This window comes from Heterodontus francisci, chromosome 1 (genome assembly GCF_036365525.1).
Source record: "Heterodontus francisci isolate sHetFra1 chromosome 1, sHetFra1.hap1, whole genome shotgun sequence".
NCBI classification, from domain to species: domain Eukaryota; kingdom Metazoa; phylum Chordata; class Chondrichthyes; order Heterodontiformes; family Heterodontidae; genus Heterodontus; species Heterodontus francisci.
In genome coordinates, this window is record NC_090371.1 from 176,864,612 (window position 1) to 176,887,883 (window position 23,272).

The window sequence follows — 23,272 nt, forward strand, 5'->3', positions numbered from 1 at the left end:
AATGATAAAAAGTTGCTGAATTGTAGATATATTCTTGTAGTATTTTTAAAATACTACCATGAACAATCTATAGTGAAACCACAATGAAAGATTACTTCTCATTCATTAAAGAGCACCATTACAAGAAAGATTGCTGGTTGCTATAATTTTAACCAATGCCTTAAAAAACTGAACAAATTGGAAAAGACCGTAGACAGAATATGCTTATTTATTTCACTCATACTTTTGATTAAAAGCTGTGGTTGGGGTGGAGTTCTGGTTGGCAAGGGTATCATCAATTGTTGTATTAATCCAACCATGATACTGACATTCTTGACTGCCTGTATTGTGTAAATTATACAATGAGTTTTCCTACTTCAAATGATAAAGGTGTATTTTAGTACTTCCGTGTTTGTTCAAACAGTTACAACTTCTGAAACAACTGTGAACTAAGTGCATACTTGCTTCTAATAACTATAAAAGCACTGATACACAAAAAGTAAGATAAACAAAATAATTAAAGCCATTTCAAGCAATATATTGCACAAATAAACATTCACAAGTCTTTGCGATCCCATAGACTACTTTATCCAATAAGTACTCATCAGCTGCCTTGGCCCAAGCTCTGGAATTCCCTCCTTAAACAACTCTACCTTTCTTGCTCCTCCTTTAAGAAACTCCTTAAAACCTTTCACCTCTCATCTGCATGCTGCCACACACAACATTATCTGAAAATATAACGCCAGGTTTCACATGTATGCCAAGAACACCCTATACCTCACCATCTGCCCTCTCAATCACTCCACTGCCTCTGATTTGCCACACTGCTCGTCTAATATTCAGTACCGGATGAGCAGAAATTTTCTCCAATTAAATATTGGAAAGACTGAAGCCATTTTCTTTTGTCCCCACTATGAACTCTGTTCTCTCGCCATTGACTCCACTCCTCTACCTGTCCACTGTCTGAGTCTGAACCAGACTGTTCGCAACCTTGGCATCCAATTTGACACTCAGCTGAACTTTTGAACCCATATCCTCTTCATCACCAAGGTCGCCTACTTGCACCTCTGCAACAATGCCCATCTCGACCCCTCCCTCAGCTCATCATCTGCTGAAATCCTCATCCATATCTTTGTTACTTCTAGATTTGAGTATTCCAATGCATTCCTGGTTGCACCCTCCATAAACTTGAGCTCATCCAAAACTCTGTTGCTCATATCTTAACTTGTACAATTCCTGTTCACCATCATCCCTGTGCTCACTGACCTACATTGACTCTCAGTCCAGCAACAACTTGACTTTAAAATTCTCATCCTTGCTTTCAAATCCCACCATGACTTCATCTCTCCCTATATCTGTAACCTCTGTCAGCCCTACAACCCTCCAAGATTCTTGCACAGTCTCGATTCTAATCATTCTACCAATGGCAGCTGTGCCTTCAGTTGCATAGGCCCTAAACTGTGGAATTTCCTCCATAAACCTCTCTGCCTATCTATCTCTCTGTCCTCCTTAAAACCTACCTTTTTGACCAAGCTTTTGGCCACATGTCTTAATAAGTCCTCGTGTTGCTCAGTGTCAAATTTTTGTTTGATAACACTTTTGTGAAATGCCTTGGGATGTTTTACCACATTAAAGGCAATTTTTAATGCAGGTTACTGTAGTTGTTGATGAAGGGGCCAAACACTGGTGCATTTAACTCATGTTTTTCCTGCAAGATGTATCATGGTGCATTTGTAGCATTTAGGTACCATTTCAACAAATGCTTTGGGATTACTGCTAGCGTTTAATACATTAACCCCTTTATGGTGATAGAAGAAACTTCAAGTGCTGGAGATAACTGTCACTGTGAGGTAAGTTATTTAAGCATTAGTAACTGATATGTTGGTAACTATAGAACAGCATATCCTCTGCTTCATCTTTCATGGTACTTTATCAGTTTTGTGGGTGTTCCCTGATGGTCGGTTTTGAATTACTATCATTAAGTTACTGTCAGGAAATCCTGTAGCAGCACTGACCAAAACGATTGGTGTACGAAACCACAGATGAGGAACAATGGAGAGGTTATTATTTATGCAGAGACATTATAATTTGTAGATGATGAACATGAGCAAGAAATTAAACTAAAAATGCCACCAACAGTGTTGCCAAACCAATATTATAATCTGTAAGTGTACCTTAGATCTGTTGACCGTGGCAATAGTTTCTTCTTTCCACCAAAGTACCCTTCAAACTGTTCTGTCTTGAGTCTATGAGAATAATCAATATACCCAGAAATCTCTTGGCCATGTGAATTGTAGTCTCGGATGAAAATTATAGACTGAAAAATTAGAAAATAGATAATTTTGTATTAGAGCCTAAAATGTAAAATTAAACTGAGCAGTTTTAATAAACAATTAAATAGATTTCATTTGTTAAAAGTTGCAAGAACTTCAAGATGTTATTTAATTGTTGCCCTGGGCTTGTTTATATACATACAATCATTTGTGAAATAGACTTAGAACACAGCAACAGACATTATCAACATCATCTTTGATGTTACCCATTTCTTCCTAAAAGATGTATTTTACAATTGCATATATATTATGCATGTAAAAATGGAGTTGGTGTTTGTAAGTTCGGATGTCTTCTTTCTTATTTAATTTTATGGTAATTCAATATATCATAGAAAAAATGCTGGGATGTTACAATTAAAGTATTTGTTGCCTTCAAGTTTCTCGCAAGAGCAATTTAATAAGCATCTTTTTATGCTACCTCAGTATACATCACTCTTTCTCAGTTGTTACAAAGGTTTGCAGGGCAGTGACACAATTCTCACAGAAGTTTGAAAGGTTCCCATGATTGATTCTGTTAGATTACTATCCTGAACCAATAGTGATTCTGGTTTATCTACTTCACTTACAGCTGCTATTAATATTGCCCCAAAGAGGCTCCTGACAGACAGGGGAGGACGAGATGGGAGTGGTACCTCTATTATACACTGAACACAGGGTCCATGTCAAACATCTGAAACTAGAGTATGACGCATAATCAGTAATACATTTTACGATCTTTCACCAGTCAACTCACTGACTAATCTGTTCCACTGATAACAGATGGAACATGGAGACATTGATAGCATCTGTGGAGCAAAGCAGAGAGTTGGAGGTGCAGGGGTGGTTGGAACTGACTCTCCCAAGTAAAGAGAGGATTACAGATACAGAGGGAAAACATAACAAATAGTGAAATTTTACCATAGTCCCTTTTCCTATAGTTCACTGAAGCACTCAGTCCTTCTTTATAACTATTAATTAACTCATTTAATATTTCTTACCATTTCATACAAGTGTATTGAAGCAATATATATTTATTATTGCAGTTAGTAGAATCCTAAAGAGTTTAAAATCTCATGATAAAACAATTTCAAACATATTACTGTCAAGCTTTATTCACACCTAGTTGACTAAAATCAAATGTGGGATTCACTGACCAGAATTCAGTAGTTCCTGGCAATTAAATCTGTGCTGAAGAAAGGCTCTAAATTTTTAAACATAAAAGAACAGAACAAAAAATAGTAATATACTCTAAAACTAAAACAGTAATTGTCCATAGCAAAATGTAATAAACAAATAATAAACAAACTGTTTCCATAAAATAAATGTGAAACAGGCTCATCCTGGAGCATCTATTTCTAGGAATGATAAATGATCCAGTGGCAGATATATTAGAGTAAGGATCTGAAGCTAATTAAGCTGTTGTCTTTCTCACCCTATGCTTTTATTAACTTTATCCTTTACTCGTTCATAAATCTACTGGAACATTCACACAATTTGTTGCATGACAACAGGAAAAGGTCAGGCAAAGCTGCAGTAAAGGATTATAAATATGCTTTCAATAGGACTCTCCCTGATGGTTCCATTGATAAATCCATTATCCAGTGCAAGACTGAACCATACAAACTGGCAATTTCCCACGTGTGATCCCTGATCTGGGTTGGCTCAGTTAGCTGAAATCAGTTGGCACGGTGACAAGTACATTGCAATTAATTTAGAACCTTGGGCCAAAGATGGGAAACCGTCAGTTAAGGTATCTGTTACTGAACATTATCTTGTGTGATTGCTGGATGAGGACTTAGTTGTAAAGTCTCTTGTGGGTGAATAGCCTCCTGACACTCACTAGGCATAACTTTCCAAGTGTGTACAGATAGTGGGTAAGGTTCCCTGTTGCCAGCATTCACTTAGAACATTTAGACCAAGGCTTGGAAATGAAGGGCTGGATTCTGTAGTCCTGCCGCTGGGAGCGGGAGCGGTGGTGGACCTGGAAAATGGCGGCCGTCCCCGCCGTCGTGCCACATCGATTCTGTGCGGGCGGCCACTTTACATATTCATGGCAGCCAGTCCCCCCAATCACATGGCGGGGGCGGCATTGGTGACCCTGTTCATGGCATCACTGATGCGGAAGCAGGTGCTGGCGCCATTTTCTAAAAGGCTGCTAGCCCTGCAGAAAGTTCAACAAAGTGCAGAGTTCATCCCTTACACCCCTTCCTTATACACAAAGTGCAGAGTTCAGCCCTTCCCACACCCCTACCCATCAGAGTGCAGAGTTCACCCTTTCCCCACCTTGGTGACACCAGCTTTCCCTGGATGGGAAAGTGAAGGCGCGTGTGTGCCGCTCGTCACAATGAAGATCGGGAACTGAAGGTAAGATCGCTACAGTTTATATTTTAATTCATACAAATACATAATTTAAATATGCTAAGTCGGGTCCCATCACAGAGCGGCGGAGGGGCCACCACAGAGCTTCCCCGCCATCGGGAAGAATGGACCCAACAATCCAGGTGTCGGGTTCTGTGGCAGCCGCTGCCACTCCGATATTCCAGCACCCCCTGCCACAGAACCTGACGTCGGGCTGGGAACAAAATCCAGCCTGAAGAATGTGGCCTTGGACAAGGTGTGCACTTATTTTCAGAAACCCCCAACATCATAATATGTAAAGCACAGGGACAATTTTAAGGTACAAGATTTTGCTCTTTGAAATTGGTAGTAATTTCAAAAAGAAGATTTGTTTTTAATCCAGTTGTGTTGAAGCAACTGTCAACAGCAGATAATACATCTTGTATATCAAAAGCTAGAAAAAGAACAAAAGCTACTTCAGATCAACAGAATCTTTTCTCAGGCCCTGTTGCTTCTAAATAAAGTGTGCAATCAGATTTTTAGTAAAAGAAATACTTTGACTTCTTTTGCTTTAGAGAGATAGAGATAGATAGAGATCATCGAACTCTTGTGAAACTGAATGCTAAATACATCTCTGTATCTGCCAAACAGATCCTATCAATTACAGGATTGGCCGCTATCCCAACAAGATATCCATAATTTTGCCATTCAACACAAATACAGAAATGAATTAGCCAGGTGGAAGCAGAGTAATAGTTGGAAATAGAAAGTGTACAGATCATTTTTCTCAATATGGTATCAGCCACCCATGAAAGACAACTCAACAAAGCAAAACTAGAAGTTAGAAACCAAAACAAATGATCAAATAAAATTGGGGTAAAACTAACTTTCCCAATCTACAAGACATGTTTCTAAGTGCTTTAAAGAATCAATTTGTTAAATTGGACCTCGGTGAGGACGGAAACAGTATCATTTAAATATTTGAGCTATGCACTGCAATCCCACTTTTATGTCCTGCATTTTATTTAGCTTTTGTCAGATAAAGCTTGTTTATCTAAATTCTCAGTTATCTGAACCTATCTCTGGCTCAGTTTGCATATTTGGAAATGGTAATGTATATGAACATAACTTAAATTCACTGGGCTGAATTTTACCAGCCCTCCGATGTCGGGGGTAGTGACGGGGGGTGGGGGGGCCCGAAATATTCTAGCAGGAGAAGACCGCCACAACCCCCGACGCCATATATGTCCCACCCCATTCTATCGGTGGTGGCAGGACCTTGGTACGGCCACCCCGCCACTTAGTGACGGAACCCCAATTTAAGTATGATAAGCGTTACTTACCTTGCCTGATTATGCATCCCACTGCACGTTGCTTCTCAGTTCTGCATTTTTCACTGAACGGGCTGCTGTCACGTGCCGTCCCATTCACAAATGAGAGAAGCCAGCAGGACAGCAGAAGAGGGAGCAATCGCAGACAGTGCAGGTAGGTCTCTGTAAACTGGGTCTCAACTCTGCATACTGGAAGGGAGGTGGGAGGGGAACTGGTGTTATCGAGGTCTCAACTCTGCATACTTGAAGGGAGGTGGGAGGGGGAATGGGATCACTGGGGGCACAGCTCTGCATACTTGAAGGGAGGTGGGAGGGGGTTGGTATTACTGGGGGCATGGCTCTGCAGGCATGAAGGGAGGTACTGCGTACCCTCCCTCTATAAAGTGTGCCGCTCTGTGCCATTGTTTGTTTGTGTGAGTGAAGGAACTATGGCACTCCAGTCACATTGTGTGTGGGGTGGGTGCCAGAAACGGTAGGCGTGTAAAGGTTATACGGTGGGTGAGGACAATCGTGCAGCTGGTAGAATCTTAATGTGGTCATGCTGTGCCACTCTTAGTGTGAGCTAAGATGGGCAATACAGGTCCATGCCAAATAGTTGATCCATGAAAGCACCTGATGTGTTGGAGGCAGTACAGACAAGGTTTACTAGACTAATACCTCAAATGGGTGGGCTGTCTTATGAGGAAAGATTGGACAGGCTAGGCTTGTATCCACTGGAATTTAGAAGAGCAAGCAGTGACTTGATTGAAACATATAAGACTCTGAGGGGTCTTGACAGGGTGGATGTGGAAAGGATGATTTCCCTTGTGGGAGAATCTCAAACTAGGGGTCACTATTTAAAAATAAGGGGTCGCCCATTTAAGACAGAGATGAGGAGAATTTTTTCTCTCAGAGAGTCATGAGTCTTTGGAATTCTCTTCCTCAAAAGGCAGTGGAAGCAGAGATTTGAATATTTTTAAGGCAGAGGAGATAGATTCTTGATAAGCAAAGGGGGTGGAAGGTTATCGGGGGTGGAAATGTAGAGTAATCAGTTCAGCCATGAACTTACTGAATGGCGGAGCAGGCTCGAGGGCTGAGTGGCCTACTCCTACTCCTAATTTGTATGTTCATGCTCGTATGTCTGTTCGTACCTGTAAACAACAATGCCTGCCTTGTTAGAAAGATCCGAATAAGTGAAGGATACAACTTTATTTGTCACGTGGAGATGGGTATGGCTCATCCTAGATTGTGTGATCCGTTATTCCTGAGGATCCATATGCACTGCAGGCAAAACCAACAGGCAGGTGCAGTCCACGCAGAGGCCCCCCATCATGAGCAGCAGCCCCCAAGAGGAGCTCACCACTATAGAACACCACGCATCTACAGGTCCCGCACAACATACCAGCGGATGTCAGAGTACCAGTGTCAGAGGCAACTGCGGATGTCGAGAGTTGATGACACACATCTGCGCCCTGCTCAATGATGACCTGCAGTTCATGGGCTTTGGTGGACATCCTATGCCTGTGGCCCTCATAGTGACAGGGGCTCTTAACCTTTACCCTTATGCATCATTTCAGGGGCCCACCAGAGACCCTTGTGGGGGTCACACAGTCAGCATGTACCCCTGCATCAGGGAGGTCACCGATGCTCTGTACCGGAGGGCCAGTGAGTATGTTCACTTCAGGACGGACTCTAACAACCAGGCCCGGAGGGCCATCGGCTTCAGCACCATCACTGGATAACCAAATAGACTGCACCCAAGTGGCCATCAGGGCTCCCGCCAGGCTACCAGCTGCAGACGTTACCATTAAGGGTTTCCTCACCGAGCCGCTTCATGCAAATCTGTGCCTGCTTCTCAGGCAGCTGCCATGAGGCCTGGATCCTACACTAGTTCTGGCTGCCACTGTTGTTCACTGAACTGGCTCAGATGAAGGGGTGGCTTCTTGAAGTCAAAGGCTATCCCTTGTAGACATGGCTCCTGACATCAGTGACAGACCCCACCACTGCTGCAGACGAGAGATACAACACGAGCCATGGAGCTACAAGAGCCACTATTGAGCAGGCAACTGACATGCTGAAAATGCGCTCTCACTGCCTGGATAGATAGGATGGTGCCCTGTACCATGAGCTGCAAAGGGCAACTCCTTTCTTTGCTGCTTGCTGTGCTTTGCACAACTACACATCCAATAGGGGGCAGGCCTGGCTTGATGAGGAGAGACGTCAACAGGATTCCTCCTCGGACTATGAGGACACTGAGGACTTACAACAGGAAAGGCGCATGGGAGGGCAGAGGGCACCCAGGCTCCGCTTTCAGGACGAGCAGCGAGCTAGGGATGCACAGCAGCAAGTTATCAGACAAAGCGTCTCTGCTCCATAGGAACCACCATGAGCTCTGCAAGCCACACAGCACCCTTGATCACCTGCTGTGCAGCAGTCGACATCTGCAGCATTTTTGTCTGAACCATTAGAGGCCGCAGCAGACTGAGCTATTGTCCATGTCACTGCATCCGTGGAGACGCATATGAGTAATGCTGGCATGGCAATGATGTTTTTCCATACATTGGCATTCCTGAAAGGCCAAAGATGAAAAGGGATGAGACATGAGTGGTACATGCTGGCACACGTCATTCACACAGTAAAAAGGACACACATGTTAATGAAGAACATTTAGTGAAATACGTATTTACATTGTAGTGACACCCGTGCAGACCCATTTGTGTCAAGGTATTTTCAGTAAATGCATGCAGGTGCTCCTTCACGGTGCCACCTCTGCGCCAGCAGCCTGACTGGAGGAAGACTGCTGATCTGATTGCCCTTTGGTTGTGGATGACTTTGGCGATCATCCTCTGCGTGCACGAGACCTGGAGGGTTCCGGCTGGCTGAGGGAATCCTGCGTCAGCGCAGAACTCTCCTCAGATGTCGCAGCTGCTGGAGCTTGACTCACAGGCAGAGGAGCGGAAGAGCCAGCATCCACATTGGAATCACCTTGAGGGGAGACCCCAGATATGTTGCACTGACTCGCCTCCTCCATCTCAGGGTTCATTGGAACCCCTCTGCTCTCCCAGAAACGACCAGGGGCAGGGACAGTATCCATGCCTCTGGTCCCTCTCTTGCCTAGCCACTGCTGAATGGATGTCACGACATCAGTGAGGGATTGCAGATCAGCACGTATTAATTGATTCTCACTCACCAAAAGGGCTGCTGCTGCCTCAATGGATGGCGCCAGGCGCTCATATGCCTGGGACATGGCAGCTGTCATGGCCTGGATGGACTCACCATCATCCGCTCAAGGCTGCACATGGCCTGTGGTATCTCCACCTGATGTTGTCAGGACTTCAGCATCAGCTCCAGCATGCCCTGTGCTGCCGACAGCAGAGGGTCATCAGTAGCCTGGGGCTCAGCATGGGCCTGCACACCCACAGCCCTCCATCTGTCGGCTTTCTCAGCCTCAGTCAGCTGCTTGAGTACGTGTGCAGTGCTCTCACCAGCTTGTGACCCACACTCTAAGGCTGAATGGATACCCACCGAGGTGATTATATCTGCGCTGGTGGAAGGTGCATTAATGTTATGGGACTCTGGTTCCTTGGAGGGTGATTCTTCCTGTGAAGTGTGGGAGGGGTCCTGCGAGGCTGGGGCTAGCTCAGAGCGTCCGACTAGAAGACACAATGGGAAGAGCACACTGTCATTCCTAATATAGCACATTTCACAATTACAGCAGCATTGCAACACATTCCACATTGATTATTGTTTATATGTATCAGACGTATGTTCACCATGGACCCCAATGTCTCCTTCACCAAATTAACATGTCAGCTTGGCTGCTGATATCTGCAGGACCTCCTCCTCAGCATCTGTCAGCCATCATTAGTCAGCAACACCTCCACCGGTATGGCCTCCCTTGCTTTGTGGGACCTCTTCGCCTGGAGGAGCAAAGAGGCAGCTATTACGGATGGCATTTCATCAGCACGACACATGTCACGAGAGGATTGATGGGCCCAAAGGTGGGGGATGCTTGGTGCGCACTACTCAGTGAGCCACTCATGTAGGTGCCATTCTCTGCGCAGCAGACAAGGGTAAGTTCTATCATACATTTCTCCATTCTTGTCACATCTTTCCTCCCTGCCCAACCTCCCTTTCATCGGCATGGCAGTGGCAAACATATGCCACTCTGTGTGGGCATACCCAGTTTCACTGGAGCCCTGATGTAAAGTTGCACTTACTTTTGCAGTTCGCAGCAGGTCATTCATCCTTTTGTGACACTGGACCCAGTCTCGGCAGGTGGGTCCATGGCTACTGACTTCCTCTCCCAACTCCAGCCAGACTGCCTTGGCCTGACGGGAGGGCCTCTTCTTGCCATTGCTGGGGAAGAGGACCTCCCGTCTTGCTCACACAGCCTGGAGGAGTGTTAGCAGGGAGGCATCACTGAACTGTGGGGCCACCCTGGAATGCCCCTCTGTCTCCTTGCAGGTAAGCTTTTCTTCCCTCTGACAATTCCCATTCTGCAGTCCAACAGCTGTGCACTTCTATGTTCTGTGTAGGTGCAGGCAAAGCTGATGCGCTGGCTGCTCTTTAAATAGGCCCCTACCACATCATCATCAGCTGTGCCGATGTTCATCACGGTGCCGGATGATCTGCCTCCTGCCACGTAGTATGGAGGGGGTGGTACGTCACCATGATGTTAAGCAACAGCTCCAGTATAGCAGTTGGAACCAATACAATATGAATAAAATCTGATCTACCACATTACCAGAATGAATCCAAACTTCTGCTTGCCCATTTGCTGGTGTTTGTAATGAGTTTGTGTATATAGCTGAGGAAAATGATTTACAGTTGTTGAGTGATCCAGATTCATCTGAAACTTGGCAATCCATTGTCTCTGTGCAGGCATGAGCAAGCGCAGGGCATTCTGAGTTTTATATGAAATGTAGCATGCTAAATATAACCCATTGATTGTGTATGAAGCAGTATTGTTTACGTAGTATTGTAAAATAATACTGGTGCTTGGAAAGATTTGGGTTTTATTCCTTGGAGGAAGAATGAGTCAATTCCAATAAAGCAAATCAGTGGTCATGATAAACAGAGAATTAAAAGAAAGATTTCATTATTTTATCAATTTGGAAATACATAATATATCCAGAGACTCAGAATTTTCCTACTGCCTCCCTTAAAAACATTTCAAGTTTTAATTTGGGAATAAATTAGCATTAGCAGCATTACGATACATCATGTTACAATGTCATTTGTTATTGGATCTAAATACACAAAAAGATCACAGAAATTTAAATAATATAAACATTCTCCACAGAGAACTGGTTTCTTTCCTGAGAGATGAGCGAAAAGGTTGCATGTTTATGTGACAAATAAATCTAAAATGAGAACTGGTAGGACTATTTCATTTGAAGACTTGATTTGTTTCCATCAATGGGCTTCCTTAAAGATTGCATTGATTAATGCCAGCATATTAACTTCAAGAAGCAAGATGTTCATTAGTGAACTGTAGAAATAAGCTAGCCTTAAAGTATGGGAAATCAATGAGCCAATTTAAACAAATCTTATTTGACCCCTTTGCCACTGCAAATTTAGATCATCACCTGGAAAATCTAATTAACTTTCAGCAGCATCAGATAATGTTGATAATTATGCCAAGATGGAGCCCAAGAAGAACAACTTAGGCTGATAAGCCAAATTCAACATGGTGTTGTTCTGTGGCAGCAGGTGCATGAAAAGAATGACTGTATTTTGCTTGCTAGTGTTGATTTTGGCCATATCTAGATTTAATTTCTTTCAGCTCAAGAGGCCTGTTTTTCTGTGACCTTCCTTGAAAGTGTCAGCCAAACTCAGATGAAACAAAATTTCATTTTATGAAAGACATCAAAACATGATTGTTTCTGACAAAATAAGAATCGCTTTAATTGCTGAAAACCCTGAAACCAAGTTAGATCAAATTTTCTATAATAAAAATAAGCAGGGGCTGCACTGAACAAAAACTGAAAAAAAACCTCTAGATCCAATAAGCAAGAAATGCTTATTGTTGAAAGTGTTCAAAAAGGGCTCCTTTTATATTTTGGTCAAATAGCACAATTGCTACTGATATTGAAGACAGGATAAAAAGAACGAAACATATTTAATTGGGAGCTCCTTAACAGTGCATGGGAAGAGGAAGTCTGGTGCTTTATAATGGTATTCAACAGTTTTTTGCAGTTGCAGAGGCCAGGGAGAAATTTCACAAAATGTAGTTTTTGAAGTTTTACTGTGCTTATTTGCCTTTATGAGGATATTAAATAGGTGTAGGAAAATTCATGATGGTTCATATTTTGGTTTGTTGGAAAAAAAATAGACTTATAGGATAAATGGCATTTTTACATTCTGTTCTTTAATATCCCTGTGATTACTTAAATGTGTCATTTACCTAATCTACAATATATGAAGAAGAGTAAGTTATAGATAATCAATTCATTTATTGGATTACTTTATTATTTTTAATATGGATTCAGTGTTTAACGTTGTCACACATTGAGCCATGAGTGTAACTACTCTTGGGCTTGTTATTTTGATTTAAAATGGGTGGCCATAACCTGGTTCTAACCAGAGAGTATCTATATTTGATATAAATGAAAAGATTGGAAAGGAAAATATTTATTTTGTTATTGCACAAAATAAAATTTCTCTTGGCTTATAGAAGCTACAATAATATGCATCTCTTTTTGAATGTATGACATGTCACAGAATTTCTAGCTTAAAAATGTGATTTTACAGCATAGAAACAGACTATTCCGCACATCAAGTCTGCACCAGAAATTTCCTCCATGAGTCACCTAGTCTAATCCCACCATTGATCGCTTCTTGTACATATTAATATTCCTCTTTTACAATCAACTATTTACATAAATAATCTGAATTCTGAAACTCATTGCAAATTAGGTCAAATTTGTATTTGATACCAAACTAGGAGAAACAGTGGAAGCAGCTCAGAAATAACACAATGATTGAACGAACTATATAGGTGGACAGAACAACAATATTTAATGTAGGCAACTAAAAAGTGCTACACATAGGAAATAAAATAAACTTCATGCATTCTTCATAAATGGTGTCATAATAGCTAAGGTTGAAACCTTGGAATCTTAGTAGATTTAATACTAAACATGTTCAACCAATGCAGAACAGCGATCAACAAAGCCAATGGGATGTTGAATGAAATAGCCAAAACAGTAGATTATCAATCAGAGGAGTTACTGATCACACTTTATAATACTCTAGTCAGACCACACTTTGAGTACTGTCTCCACTTGTGGTCACCAGAAATAAGGGCAATATCCAAACACAGAAAGCAGTGCAAAGATGATCCTCAATGTTAGGGGTCTGAGGTATAAGGATATACTAGAAAAACCTGGTTTATCAGCCTAGAAAGAATGATTATTAAGCATATAGAGAAACTTAATCTGGATTGTAACTTTAAATTCAACTATGGAGTAGAACTAGGGGATCATAGATTCAAATGAGTAAAAGACAATTTCAGGACTGATTTTAGGAAATTTTTCACACAAAGGGAGTAATTATTTTTTTATTAGCAGGTTAGAAATGTGAGATTTCAAGTTAGCAGCTCGTTTTACATCTTGCCCGATTTTATTTTCCCTGAAGTCAATAGTAAAAATTGGGTCAGGTGTCATGAGATGGCATTGTAGCATCACGACAAAGACAAGGTGTGTAATGGATCTTGATGTAATGTCACAATGTAACCACCAAAGTAAGTGAACAAAACCCAGTGAAATAGGGTCTTCCTTGCTGCTAGTTTATAAAAATCTGGCAGGTTTACATTGATGTGGCCTCTAGCTGTGGGAAATCTACAATACAAGAACTGGTTCCCAAACAACATTTTAAAACCAGCTCCAAGCTGCTGGCTGTGCTATATTTTACTTGCAAGTGCTTGATGGTGAGATACATTTCAATCTACTTATAACATGAGTCTACTGGCTTGAAGGATCAAACCTGTGCTTAGATATAGGATGTCATGACTCACATTGGATTCTGGGGTATATTGTCAGTTTCAGCTGTCAGACTGAAGTCAATACAGTGCTAATGCACTGGCACACTGCCTCTTTGACTGGGTCTCGATGTAGGCAGACTTGCACTACTTCAGTACTTGATTCTTGCATAATGCTTTAGTTAGTTCACTGTTCCCCATTGTGGTATCAAACTTATTTGGTCACCTTAGTCACAGGTTTTATGCTGGAGTAGTCTTGCTACATTCTACTGTCAGCCTAAAGTAAAAAATGTAAAGCTAGGTATTACAGCGCATGGTATTAGCATACAGATGCTTAAGATTTTCATGTGAAATAACTGTTCTATTAACAGAGGCATTGAATTGTTTAAATTACACAAAATCTGCCAAAAAGTGTCAGATTTAAGTATAATTTCAGGTCCAAAAGTTCAACAAAGGTTTAAAACAAATATTGTACAGATTTGATATTGTGAAGGTAAACAATTGCATCTGAAATTATGTAGATAATATATACTTTGTATAACTTTTGGTAAATATTATCAGTATATTGTAACTTAAAAATAAATAAATGTAACTAATATACTTTTGTGACCTCAAAGAAGCTACATAAACCAAATTCATATAATCACCTGAGCATTCAACTGCATCATCTTTCCATAAGCCTCAACACCACAAAATAGTTACGGGAGCAAAGATTGTGGCAATTGTGTAATGAAGTCTATGAATCATCTCATCATTTTCAGTTAATTGGGTTTCAAATTGCTTATTTGATTCCGACCAAATTATAATTTTGTCTCAATGACTGATGATAATCAACAATGATAATTGACAGCATCAACACCATCTCCTTTTCTTGTGGGCCATGACACGGACGGGGTTAAATATCATCCAGTTGGCATCCTGAGCAATGGGCCACTTGGTGGTCACAGCATTAATTCGTGAACTAGCATAGTAGCTTCATGAGTGACTCCGCAACAACAGAGGAAGTGCATAAAAGGGTCTTTCACATATTAATTTTCCTCTCACTTGCTCTGCACCATCACATGGCTTGGCAGCCTTTCAGAACTATATAACGTGTTTCGGTAGTACCCTGTCAGGCAGCATTAGTCTTCCAAGAAAGTGGAAATGTTCCAGGACGATAGCTGACCAGCTTCCTTTAGAACAAACAATCATGTACTGTAAACGATTCTGCAGGTGTCTCGGGGTCTCAGCTGGCGTTGTTTATTAAGGTGCACTGTGTGTGGGGAGGCAGATGAGGTTGCCACTGACAGCTTTGTGTAAATGTGGTAGGGAAATGGAAATATTACTCTTACAGGAACATTTGAGTACCGTGCTTTTGGCGTTTGTGACCTGATTCCACTACTTGAAAACTGCTACTTGTTTCAGAGGGAATAGGTTTCCACACAGCACGCCCTGTGTTAAAGTATGCAATAGAGAAACCAGACATGTACACAGGTGTGCATTTACTTTGCCATCTACTGAAAATTGTACTTCCTAGACGTCTTTCATAAAAAAAGCTGCTAATTTCAGACCACTACGTTTACTCAACAAATAATAATTATTGAAGTATAGAAATAAGTAAATCTGTTGTTCTCTTTGGAGAGGGAGAAGTAAAAGCATGGCCAAAAAGAAAAGCGGAAAAGAGCTTAAATTTATATGGTTGGCAGCAACTAGTAGTAGCAAGGGCGAAGCTGAGCAGCTTAGTCCTTATGACTAGCTGCGATGGTAATAAGCAACTGAATCCAGTTTATAGTATTTGAAATAATGTTTCAAATATATTGTCCATTTTTCAATACAACTGTGTAACGTTCCCTTTGTGTCTCTAGCTATTTAACAAAACTGATCACTTTGTTCTGTTAGATAGTTAATTTACTTCAGAAATATTACATATTTCCACCATCCTGATAACTTCTTCATTGCTCTTGCATTCTGTCCAAGTGACCAGCTCCATCCTTCTCCAGAACCACATTTCACAATTAGAGTACCTGCCATTATCCCGACTCTCTGTTTTCTGCCACTCAGTCAATTTCACAACCAATAATTTGCCTTTAATTCCAAGTGGTGGGAGGGGAGGTGGAGGGGGGAGGGAAGGACACCTCAGGTTATAACTAAGTTGAGGAACATAGACATTATTAGGTAAATTTTGCACAATAAGGCTCCCAGCAAAAGTTAGCATCCTGATTCTCTGATCCACATTCATGGCACATGATGCTCTGTTCTGGAAGCCTCACCTCATTAAATTTAATCTTATAAATCAGTAGCATGAAACTTGGAATTAAAGGCAAATTATTGGTTGTGAAATTGACTGAGTGGCAGAAAACAGAGAGTCGGGATAATGGCAGGTACTCTAATCGTGAAATGTGGTTCTGGAGAAGGATGGAGCTGGTCACTTGGACAGAATGCAAGAGCAATGAAGAAGTTATCAGGATGGTGGAGGAGAATAGATTGTTAATGAATATCATGAAGAAAAGGCAACAAGGTTGGATTTGCCATATTCTTAGGCATGAGAACTTGGTGAAGGAGGTAATTCAAGTAAGATTAGAGGGACGTAGACCAAGAGGGAGAAAGCGAATGATGATGTCAGACAACTTGAAATTAAAAATGGGAGATACCTATGAGCAACTGAAGTAGAAAGTGCAAGACCGTGAGGCTTGGAGAAATGAGCAGAGGGCTTGCCTATATTCAGATCACTATATAATAACTCTAATTGACAGGATGTGACGAGTGGTGTCCAGCAGGGATCTGTATTGGGGTTTCAACTATTGATTGCATTTATTACTTAGATGATGGGATAGAAAGCCACATATCAAAGTATCAATGACACAAAGATAGATAGCATTGTAAGCAGTGTCGATGGAAGCATAAAATTACAAAGAGATATCAATAGATTAATTAAATGAGAAAAACTGTGGCAATTAGATTTTAATATAGGTAAGTTTGAGGTCATTCACTTTGGATCTTAAAAGGATAGATCAGAATATTTTCTAAATGGTGAAAAACTAGAAGCAGTAGAGGTCCAAAGAGACTTAGGGGCCCAAGCCATGGACAGGTATAGAAAATAATCAAAATGGCTCATGGAATGCTGGCCTTTATATCCAGTGGACTAGAATACAAGAATGTAGAAGTTATGCTACATCTATACAAAGCTCTAAATAGATCACATCTGGAGTACTCTGCTCAGTTTTGGGCATCACATTTTAGGAAGGATATATTGGCCTTGGAGGGAGTGCAGCTTGGTTTAACAAAATAATACCTGGCCTCCAAGGGCTGAATTATGAAGAGAGATTACACAAATTAGGGTTGCATTCCCTGGCATTTAGAAGGTTAAGAGATGATTTGATCAAAGTTTTTCAGATATTAAGGGGAACTGATATGGGTGGATATATAGAAACTATTTCCGCTGTTTGGGGACTTGATGATTCGAGGACTGGGGACATATACTAAAAGTTAGAGCCAGGTCTTTCAGGATGGTTGTTAGGAAATGCTTCTATGCGCTCAGGATGGTAGAAGTTTGGACCTCTCTTCTGCAAATGGCAGTTGATGCTAGGTGAATTGTTAATTTTAAACAGATTAATAGATTTTTTTTTTCAACAAAGATGTGACACTATAGGGGGAAAAGGTGAGTATCTGGAGTTAGGTCATAATCTCATTGAATGACTGAACAGGCTTGAGGAACTATATGGCCTAATCCTGTTCCTATGTTCAGCAATATACTGATCTACATATAGGAGTAGAAATTGCCCCTTGTTGCACCTATTTTACACTTGAAATGTTTAAAATGGGCACAATGAGGCTCAATTTCAGCGACCAATGTCCTGCACCCCAAGGATGTCTGAAAGATATTTAATCCAAAACTGGATGGAATGACTTATATGCATTCCCTGGTAGGTGCTGGCCTCTTAAATACGTAAATGTGAGGCTCAACATCTGTTTCTAGAATCTTTTGGGAAATTAATGTCCCAAGGAACTTCACTGGAGTGGATGTGGTCTAGGAATCTGCCGCCCTTGAAAGGGCGAATTTAGCCATTTCTATTTTAAATTCATGTCGAGCCAGGATTAGCAGGAGGAGCACCTCTAGGTTTGTAAGCAGCAGACAAAGGCTCCATCTTTTACCAGGCCTATGAGAACTCTGGCGTTAACCTGGAACCTGGGATATCCAGGTCCTGGCATAATTCCCAGCCCTTTCATTGCATCCCACGGGAGTTATGGTGGGAGTGCACAGGATGGATGAAGAATTTCTGGCCCCACTATCTCAGAATCAAAATAATTTTAATAATGACTGATGTTTTTAGTCAATATTTAAATAATGATCTAAGAATATTTATGTCTTTTAACTATCTTTATATTGTAGTGAAATTTGGTATGCATGCTGAGATTGCAGCCTGATTATGCAATGGGTAAACTTGTATTTGGTTTTCAACATGACAGATAATTGTAGCATTCGTGCCAGAATGGTTGCATAAGTAGGTGCACAGAAGGCTGAAGTTAATTTGAGTAGACTAATTTGAGTAGGGATTGGTGCCAGAAAAAATGGCAATAATTTGGTGACAATGTCCCCTGATAATTTGAATTGACATTAAGGCAATTCCAGAAGTCACTGGATCTGTGACATATGCTACCTCAATGTTAAGGGTTGCAGTGCAAAGATTGCACATGGTACTGACTTGAGCAGCATTAAGCTTCTTAATGATGTTGAAAGCGTGGTGCTAGTGGAAAGGGAGTTTATCAGATAGAATTTCTTCATTAAGTTCTATCAATAAAAAAAATCATGACCTCTTAGTTTCAGGAGAGGTGGATTAGTGTGAGCTTTGTGAATAAGTAGAAGTGTTCACGAGACTAATTAGCCACAAACAAATTGGTCAACGTGATGACAATTTTACACATTGCTTCAGTCAGAAGTGAGAGGCTAGTATCCCCATTTTAGACTTTTACAGAGCATTTTGAGTTTTCAATATTAAAACCCTTCAGGCAAAAAGGGTGCTGCATTAAGGTCTACATTTAGTAATACAGTAGATGAAATTGCAGCTCCTTTTGCCTATTTCTTGGGTAAGAAACAGTGGCAAAAAGGTCCTATTCCATGGATCAGTGATACATGTCCTGAAATACATCTCATGCTATATTGGCTCAGGTGATATTCAGGCATCACTGGCAGCTGCCATAAACTGGCAATAGGCCCCTTTAATGTGCTGATGAGTGGTCTAATGCCTATCAAAGGACACTGCCCCAAAATTTGTCAGAAACTGGAGGATGCACCCAGCATGCTCTGCTCACTGTTTCGAGTTCTTTTGTAGCCTAATCAGCCTTGAAGTGAGCACTAACCAAGCAATAAGTTTTTTGATTTTAACTTGCTTTGATGTGGAGTCAGGAATGTATCTCCTGGGTCTACAGTAATGCTGCGGCTGCTACCTGTATGGCATTTGCCCCCCTCTCTCCTTCTCTCCCAGGACCTACCTGAGGGCTACTGCCAGCAATCTAGCTAACGCAAATTGGTGTGCAGCAAGCCAGCGAGCTGCTTCTGAATGCCTATTTCTGTGAGCATCTGCAGATCATTGAGATTATTCAGATGAGGCCCAAGGCCCAACCTTGGACCAACCTCAGGCCTCTGGCTTCATGCACGAATGCTAAACGTGCCCATTATTTCACGACCAAAACAGGTCTATAAAAAATTTTCCCCAGCAAGCTCCATTCATAAAATGCTTGAGAAGTTTTGTTATTTTGAGTAAGTAGTTCATGAAAAGGGTTAACATCATGAGTATCTGTATGAAAGACCTTACCTGATGGAGAAAAACAGTAACTGATGAAGAAAAAAATAAAATTACATTGTTAATTATACATAGGAATAGACAGATGATGCTGAACTTCTGTGAGTTTTGCTGGTCACTTTGCTCTTTCTGCTAGTACTATTTGGACAGGAATGGCTGCTTATGATTATTGACACTCAGTTTGCTGTTTATATAAATCTGTGTGTGTATCATACTTTGAGCATAAAAGAAAAATTAACTTTCATTTATTATGCCAAATTATATAGCTGCAATTCTAATTATACAGAAATTGTTTTACTACAGGTGTGGGACACATAAACGATCCAATTCAAAAAGTTTTATTATACATTCCACAGGAAAATAACATTTTATTTTACAACATCATAAGAACTGCTGCATATGACTGAATCTTCCTTCCTTTATAAAACATTGTAACTGCTTTGTGCTTAACCCTTTCAAAATGCTTAAAATTGAAAACTAATGCTAAGCTAACTAACTAACCAAGTTAATGTTAAGCTAATTCTTCACTGGGTATAGTGGCTAATCTGATGTTAAAACAATCAAGTTTAGTGTTGTAAATATGAAAGTTCACTTTTTCATGATGTTATAATGCAAACACAGCCAGAGGAAAATAACACTATCTGATGCTAACCAAAGTACAGTAAATATAAACAAATAATTACTCAGCCAAATGAGCATTTAAACAGAGGTCACACAGCATTTGCAGGCAGAAATGAATGGAAACTGAGAGCTAACAAAAAGCTTTCGTGACTCAGTGTGAACCTCTGTCTAGCAACTTCCAGTTGAAAATTCTGACAATAAAAAGCAGTCAGTAGCAAGCAATGAACTTTGACAAAGTGTAAAAACCTTAGGCGGTCAACACAAGTAAAACAGGATGGAAAAGAGTGTACAAAATCTGTGGATCAATATGGAAAGTTGTTAATTTAGGCCAAAAATTGCAACATCGACCAGCTGCCCTTCTTCAGTGCTTTTGAGGTGGAATGAGTACACAAATGAGTGGGAAATGTTCAGTAGAGAAGAGTTGGAAGAGTGACGGCTGTAGGTAGGAATACAGGGTGGTGGAGGTTGCAGAGGTCAGAAGGTATGAGGCTGTGCAGGGATTGGAAGATAAAGACAAAGATTTAAAAATCAATTTTTGGGGGATAGGGAGCCAATAGAGGTCTGCAATGATAAAGCTAACAGATGAGGGAGGTTTTGTGCAGGATAGGATGTGGGCTGCAGAGTTCTTTACAAATTGTTGTAAAAATCTAACTGATCCACCAATGACCTTCAAGGAAGGGAAACTGCCACACCTACTGGATCTGCTTTCAAGGCAATTCCAATCCCACACTATGTAGTTGACTCTTAGTGCCCTATGGAGTAGCCAAACAAGTCAATTCATTGTAAAACAATTGTAATGAAGCACAAGAAGGTAAGATGTCATCACTCTCTCTGGGCAACTAAGGACAAGCATTAAATATGGGATTGCCAGTATCACCTACATCCTGAGCACAAGTAACAAAATAAATCTTTTGGACATGGAAATAGGCAGCCTTGGTGATTAATTAGATGCTGGGTTTAAAGCTGACTTTGGGATTGAGTTGGATACAAAAGTTGCTGATCATCGTGTTTAAGGTCTAGCAGGGATCTGAAACTGGGGAGTGGAGTTTCTGGAAGAGGATACATATGAAAGTTGACCCCATGCTTGGAGATTGTGCCACTGATAACAATATGGTGGGTGTCCTCAATATGTGACTTGAGTAGTGGCCACCTAATACCCATTTCAAAAGTACTGACGCGGAACCCTAATATGTAAGTTTTTAAGCTCCCTGCCTGGGCTTTCCTACCATCTCCCCTCCCCTTCTCACCCCTATCGCACCATCTCCAAGCCACCCTTGCTCCTGCTGCCCCTGAAAAATAATGTTGGCACTCAATAGACAGCTAATGGCCATTTACTGGTTTATTGGTGCCTGTAATTGAAGGTCATGCACTCCTGGCACTCCATGAAATCATGCTGGGGTGCCATGAAATTATGTTCATGAATTATCCTCATGTTTATAGAATAAGATAAATTCATTCCTGTGCATTTACCAGGAGCACAAAGTCAGAAAATTACCCTATGCTATATTATTGCTAAAAAGAATTTTATGCTATGTTAATACACTTTGTTCATGTTAATTTAGTTCTAGCACTGGGCAGTCTTACAAGAGCTTATGTTAGGACACTTTTATTGAATGATGATGTCTCCTTGTATCACTGTGATCTCTGGCAATCTCGGTATGATGATCAAGATCTGGATTTATCATCAGTGCACTTAGATCTTAGAAATCAGGAGTATGATTGAATTGCAATATAATACCTAATAAGCAGAAAGGGCAATTGAATATTGATGGTCAACTAACCCTGACTTGATTATCTTATCATTCACAGGAATAGGAGTGTGTCATTTAGCCCCTTAAGCCTGTTCTACCATTCAATGAGACCATGGCTGATAACTCCATATATCTGCCTGTGCCCATATCCCTTCATACCTTTGTTGACAAAAACCTACCAAATCCCAGTTATAAATTTAACAATTGATCTAACATCAATGTCCATTTGTGGAACAGAGTTCTAAAATTCCACTACCCTTTGCATGAAGAAGTGTTTCCTAATTTCACTCTTAAAAGGTATGACTCTAATTTTTAGGCTATGGTCCCTGATACTCGACTCCTCAACCAACAGAAATAGTCTCTCCCTATCTACCCCATCTGTTCCCTTTAATATCTTGTAAACTTAGAACAAATCACTCTTTAACCTTTTCAGTTCCATGGAATACAGCCCTATTTTGTTTAATCTCTCTTTGTCACTTAACCCTTTGAGTCCAGGTATCATTTTATTAACTCTACGCTGCACCCCCTCCAAGGTTAATATATCCTTCCTTAGGTGTAGTGCCCAGATCTAGCCCCCTTGTATTCTAGTCCTTTAGATATAAAGACCAGCATTTCATTAGCCTTTTTGTTATTTTCTGCATCTATCCACAACATTCTAATGATCTATGTACCTGGACCCCAAGGGCTGAATTTTTAAATATGGGATCCAGATTGGAGGTGGACAGATGCACAATTTGGCGCTGCCAACCTCTGTGCTGGTTTGCCGCCACAATTCCAACGCCAAGCCATTTTGAATGAGGGCAGCTCGGGGTCGCATCAGCTGACAGTCGCTTCCCAGCAGGCAGCCAAATGAGGTCAATTATTGCCAATGGTTCTCACACCAACTGAAATTTCCAATTGGCAATGCGGGCAGCCCATGTTGGCCTGCATGTGGTGGGCTCAGGGCAGGTGGTAGGGGTGGAGGGGGGGATGGGCAATGAATCACAAGAGGGCCCACCCCCACCCGACCATAATGGCTGCTGAGCCACAGCTATGGCCACTGGCCATTACCTGGAGGGATTGCCCCTTCAGGATCATGGCCAGGCATCTGTGGCAGTTTTAAAAATCTGACCTTCTCCCTCACAGTCTCCATCTTCACATTGGCAGCTCCCAATCCATATGGTGGGGCTGCTGATCGCTGAGTTCTGGAGGACCTCCC

General features: G+C 41.2%; 1 protein-coding gene across 1 annotated transcript in view; it reads right to left on the minus strand.

Moving 5' to 3' along the window:
- Nucleotides 1-23,272, minus strand: part of cfap299 (cilia and flagella associated protein 299) — a 947,170-nt gene that overhangs the window by 180,081 nt on the left and 743,817 nt on the right. The window contains exon 4 of the mRNA XM_068015303.1: nucleotides 2,154-2,296. Coding sequence (XP_067871404.1) covers nucleotides 2,154-2,296 — 143 coding nt within the window. The remainder of the gene's footprint in view (nucleotides 1-2,153; nucleotides 2,297-23,272) is intronic.